The sequence below is a fragment of the Choloepus didactylus genome, chromosome 17 (assembly GCF_015220235.1).
Source record: "Choloepus didactylus isolate mChoDid1 chromosome 17, mChoDid1.pri, whole genome shotgun sequence".
NCBI lineage: Eukaryota > Metazoa > Chordata > Mammalia > Pilosa > Megalonychidae > Choloepus > Choloepus didactylus.
Genome location: NC_051323.1, coordinates 12,635,470 through 12,640,645, shown reverse-complemented (window position 1 = coordinate 12,640,645; position 5,176 = coordinate 12,635,470). Strand labels below are relative to the sequence as shown.

Genomic DNA, 5,176 nt, shown 5'->3' with positions numbered 1-5,176 from the left:
TGGGAAAGCCATAAGGACCAAACACCACTTTGTCTAGTTTATGGATGGATGTGTAGAAAAGTAGGGGAGGGAAACAGACAGACAAAGGTACCCAGTGTTCTTTTTTACTTCAATTGCTCTTTTTCACTCTAATTATTATTCTTGTTATTTTTGTGTGTATGCTAATGAAGGTGTCAGGGATTGATTTAGGTGATGAATGTACAACTATGTAATGGTACTGTAAACAATCGAAAGTACAATTTGTTTTGTATGACTGCGTGGTATGTGAATATATCTCAATAAAATGATGATTTAAAAAAAAAAAAAAAAAAAAAAAGTTTTACTTCCAAATTTTCTTACAAGAATTTACAGTTTTTACTCTCACATTTATGCCCATGATCCATTTTGAGTTAATGTTTGTATATAGTGGAAGGAAGAGTCCAGCTTCTTTCTTTTGTATATGGATATCCAGTTGTCCTAGCACTATTTGTTGAAAAGAGAATTCTTCCCTATTGAATTTTCTTGGCACACTTGTAAAAATCAATAGACCATAAATATGATGCTTTATTTCTGAAGTCTCAATTCTATTCCATTGATCCATCTGTCTATCCTTATTCCAGTGCCATACAGTCTTTGTAGAATGTTTTGAAACCAGGAAGTAGGAGTCCTCCAGCGTTGTTCTTTTTTTTTTTTTTTTCAAGATTATTTTAGGTATTCTAACACATGTGCATGTCCAAATAAATTTTAGGATATGCTTGTCAAATTCCACAAAAAAGGAAGCTGAGTTTGCATTGAATCTGTAGACTGATTTGGGGAAAATTGCCATCTTGAGAATATTAGGTCTTCTGATCCATGATTATATGATATCTTTCCATTTACTTAGGTATTCACTAATTTTTTTCACCAACATTTTATAGTTTTCAGACTGCAAATTTTGGAATTAATTTGTTCAGTTTATTTCAAAATATTTTATTCTTTTTAATGCTATTATAAATGAAATTACTTTCTTAATTTCACTTTGAATTGTTCATTCTAGTTTATAGAAAGACAACTGACTTTTTTGCATGTTGTTGATGTATCCTGTAACCTTGCTGAGCTCATTTATTAGCTCTAATAGTTTTCTTGTAGATTTTTTATGATTTTCTGCATACAAGACCATGCCATATGCTAATAGCGTTAGTATTGCCTCTTCTTTTAAAATCCAGATACCTTTGATTTCTTTTTCTTGCCTAATTGCCCTGGCTTGAACCTCCACTACAATGTTTAGTAGAAGGGGCAAGAGCAGACCTCATTGTCTTATTCCTCATCTTAAGTGGAAAACAATTGTCTTTGACTCTTAAGTATGGTATCAAAGTGGGTATGTTGCTGCTGTTGTTGCTGCTGTTTGTTTTTTTGTTTTTGCAGCTTCATGGTTGGTTTTGGCCAAACTTTTTTATTTAGTATTCTGTAGTTGTTTAACACACACTTAAATAGTCTTATTGGGAGAGGGAGAAAAGGCGAAGTTCTTGCAGATTCCTCAGAAAATGTCAGAAAGACAAAATACGGCCAGAACTACACATTTGCTTTTTTGGGTTTACTGGGTGAAGAGCATTTTCCTTACATAAGCATCTGATCTCAGGTTTTTCATACTGAGAACATTGAGAGTTCAGTTTGAAGACATCCTGAAATCCTAAGAGTAGCATTACCCCAACCACCCTCTAATATCTAGCTTGTTTGTATAAGCAGAAAGATTCATCTCTCCATTTTAGATGGCTAGATGTTTGTGGAAGCTCTTAGGAGTGCTTGCCCATTTACTGGGAAAAATCAGATATAAAGTGGCCTTTAGGAACACTTTTACTTGGAAGATTACAACACTAATACACAAGTCAAGTCTCACACATTTAACATTCGCTTGTTGAAAGCAATTTCATAAATCAAATAAAATTAAACATGTTTTACTTTTTGCTCACAAGAACATAAGAATTATGGAGAGGAACTTAACAGGAAATTTAAAAAAAGGTAACACAATTTTTCCTTAGTAGTCCTTGGGTAGTTATAGCAGTTTCCACTTTGTTTCTTTGAACAGGGATTTTGGTCCAAAGTTGTGTTTGATTTTAGTATCTGCTTCTGCCTCCCCCTCTATCAGATCGGCTTCCTCCATGGCCACCACCTCTTGGTTCTCCACAGCTTGAACTGCTGTAGGAATCACGAGGAGGATGCCCCCTTTCCATAGAAGGGGGAAGCCCTCTTTCTTGTCTGCCAACATGATCACGACCACTTGAGTAGAGATCACTTCAGCTGCTTGAGTAACTGTCTCGACTTCCACCATATCTGTCATATGAGCTGCTGTAATCATCATAGCGACTGCTTCCACCATAAGATGGTGGGGCCCTCGTGTAGGTGGAGCATTACGTGAGTTACCGTAACTCTCATATGAATTTCTGTAGGACCCTCCACTCGGATGATCTGAATAGTCTCGATCACGACCATAGCCACCTCTATCACTATAGCCTCTTGATGGATAGTCATCACGTGAACTGGAATGACCATAATCACGGTATGTATAATCTCTTGGTGGTGGTGCATAATCTCTTGCATCGCTAGAACTTGCATAATCTCTGCTTGAATAGCTGTCTTTAGTAGAATATCCATCATCTCTTGGAGACAAAGAAACATCTCTATGAGAGGGCAGGGGTTCCCTTCGTGGTGGCCCTCCATAGCTATCTCTTCCGCATGACATAGGAGCTCTTCCTCCCATTCCACTGCTGCTGTGAACTGGTCCTAAGGGGGCAGATCTTTTGGGAGGAGGATCCCCGCTTCGTGGTCGTGGGCCTCTTTTCACTGGAAGTGGTCCCCTGGAAGAACTCATGTTAAAACTCATAGAATAGCCACCATCATGCGTGTGCCCTCCACGTGAAGGAGGTCCCTTTGTTCCTCCCCTTCCTCCTCTTCCACCTCTAAGACCTCTAGGAGGGCCTCTGCTTCGTGGAGGTAGAGCTGGTCCACGTCTACCACTGTCAAATGATGGTTTAGTGGCTTGTTCCACTTTGATGGCTTTTCCATCTAAAGACTTTCCATTCATGTCTCTGGCTGCATCCTTGGCATCAGCTGGGCTTTCAAAGGTGACAAATGCAAAGCCTCTTGATTTGTTAGTTTCCTGGTCTTTCATCAAGAGTACTTCCACTATTCGTCCATATTTGCCAAATACTGCTTCAAGAGCTTTCTTATTTGTTTCTGTGTTGAGCCCACCAATGAAGAGCTTTCCTGGATGATCTGCTTCAACCAATTTTGCTCCCTGGAAGAGGAGCAAGGTGAGAACAGTTTGAAGCTCCTATGAGCTCGCTGACAGGTGCTTCCTACAGGTTCAGCACGTGTGAGGGCTGCCAGGTTGAGTCTGAGAACAGGAAGGGGAAACCGCTAGCACTTCTGTGCAACCCAAAGTGGGTTTTTGTGTAGATGTTCTATCAATTGGAAAATGTCGCCTTCCATTCCTTGTTTACTGAGGGTTTTTATCATAAAAGGTTGTTGGATTTTGTCAAATCCAAAGCTTTGTCTTCATCTATTGAGATGATCATGTGCATTTTGTCCTTTATTCTATTTATATGATGCATTACATTAATTTTTAATGTGAAGCCAACACAACATTTGTGGATAAAACCTACTTGGTCATGGTACACAATCATTTTAGGTAGTGCTTGAATCAGTTTGCTAGTATTCTGTTGAATACTTTAAATTGTTACATATTTCCCATGAGAACTCTAAGTTGTCAGGGTGGAGAACACTGACTCAGGACAGTGACTCTCAAAATGAGATATGGTAGGGTGAAGATGACAAAGGGAGATATGCATATAGCTTTAAAATGCACATTCAAGAAGCTATTGATTTCATAATGAAAACTCTAGAAAGTCAACCTCAGGAAAATAACTTTGGCTGATGGGTAGAACCAAAGACCAAATACAGATTCATCCTAGGGGTTTTGGAATAAACATGGTTGTGGTTGAAAAACACTGGTTTAGATGTAGAGGAGTGCTGGCACACGAGAACAGTTAGTAAGAAAAACATGTCCAAAAGAATAACTTTTGAGCAAATGTATGAATCCTAAACCAATGTATGAAATCTAAACCAACATCTATTTTAATAAAAGATATTAGTTTATAATTTTCTTTATTTGTGATATCCTTTTCAGGTTTTGGTACCAGAGTTATACTGGCCTCACTTCATAAAATGAGTTCTGTCACTTGACTTTTTGCATGGACTCTCTACAGCCAGAATATGAGTGCTTATGGGCAAGACACAGAATCCAACAAATGTTTGTGTTCTTTATATTAGAGTATAACCCACAGCCTTCAAAATCAGCAACTAAATAAAGGTGTGAAGAACCGAAATAATCTGGCTGTACAGTTGGCCCACTCCATTACATGTTTCTGCCAAATCCTGAGGAATGGCTTACTTTCTGTCTCTCCGATTGTAGTTGACGTCTCACTTCAATGTTTATGAAATAATGAATATCCTTGATTCCAGAACTCTGGTTAAAAATACTGAAGAGTAATAATTTGCTTTCTCTTGATTCAAATTCCAACCCTCCTGGAAATTTCGAAGATTTATAAAAAGGTTTTAAAAATTGGCATATATTTGGGTCTTTTCTGTGATTTTATCTAGAGGAATGAACAAATATTGCAATAAACAAATGTTTATCTATAGAGATTTGTTAAATTAGTTAAGCATCCACATAATAAATGGAACCATGATGCAGCATCACAGAGAATATCATAGAAGAACTTTCTATTTATTCATACAAAATATATACTGAACTCCTATTTTGCTCATACAAATAAAGGTAAATGATGCATAGAGGCTACTTATCCCTATTAGTAACATGAAATAATTGTTATGATATGTTTTTAAAAACAGAAAAATCTACCAAATATACATAATATACAGTTTGATCTAATTGGTTTTAAAATGTATACGTGGAAAGGATGTATATATAAAAAAGGTACGTGTTTGTGTATGCACATATATTCATACATACACACATGTGTTACAGTCTCTGGATGTTGGACTTAAAAGCAATGATTTAATTAATTTTTCATCATTGTTTTTCAAAATTTCTCCAAAGAGACAACTTGTTGTGAAAAGAAAGAGTTATTACAAATAAAGAGGTGGGGGGAATACTCCAACTTTCATAGAGCTATCATTTGAACACAATGCATTCAAT

At 36.9% G+C, this 5,176-nt stretch overlaps 1 protein-coding gene across 1 annotated transcript; it reads right to left on the bottom strand.

The window, feature by feature from the left end:
• Window positions 1–1,541: 1,541 nt before the first annotated feature.
• On the bottom strand, window positions 1,542–3,192 carry LOC119512352 (RNA-binding motif protein, X chromosome-like). The gene is given in 2 exon segments (XM_037806968.1): window positions 1,542–2,347; window positions 2,350–3,192. Coding segments are annotated over 2 exon segments (1,053 nt in total). The 5' UTR covers window positions 3,128–3,192; the 3' UTR covers window positions 1,542–2,072.
• Window positions 3,193–5,176: the final 1,984 nt, after the last annotated feature.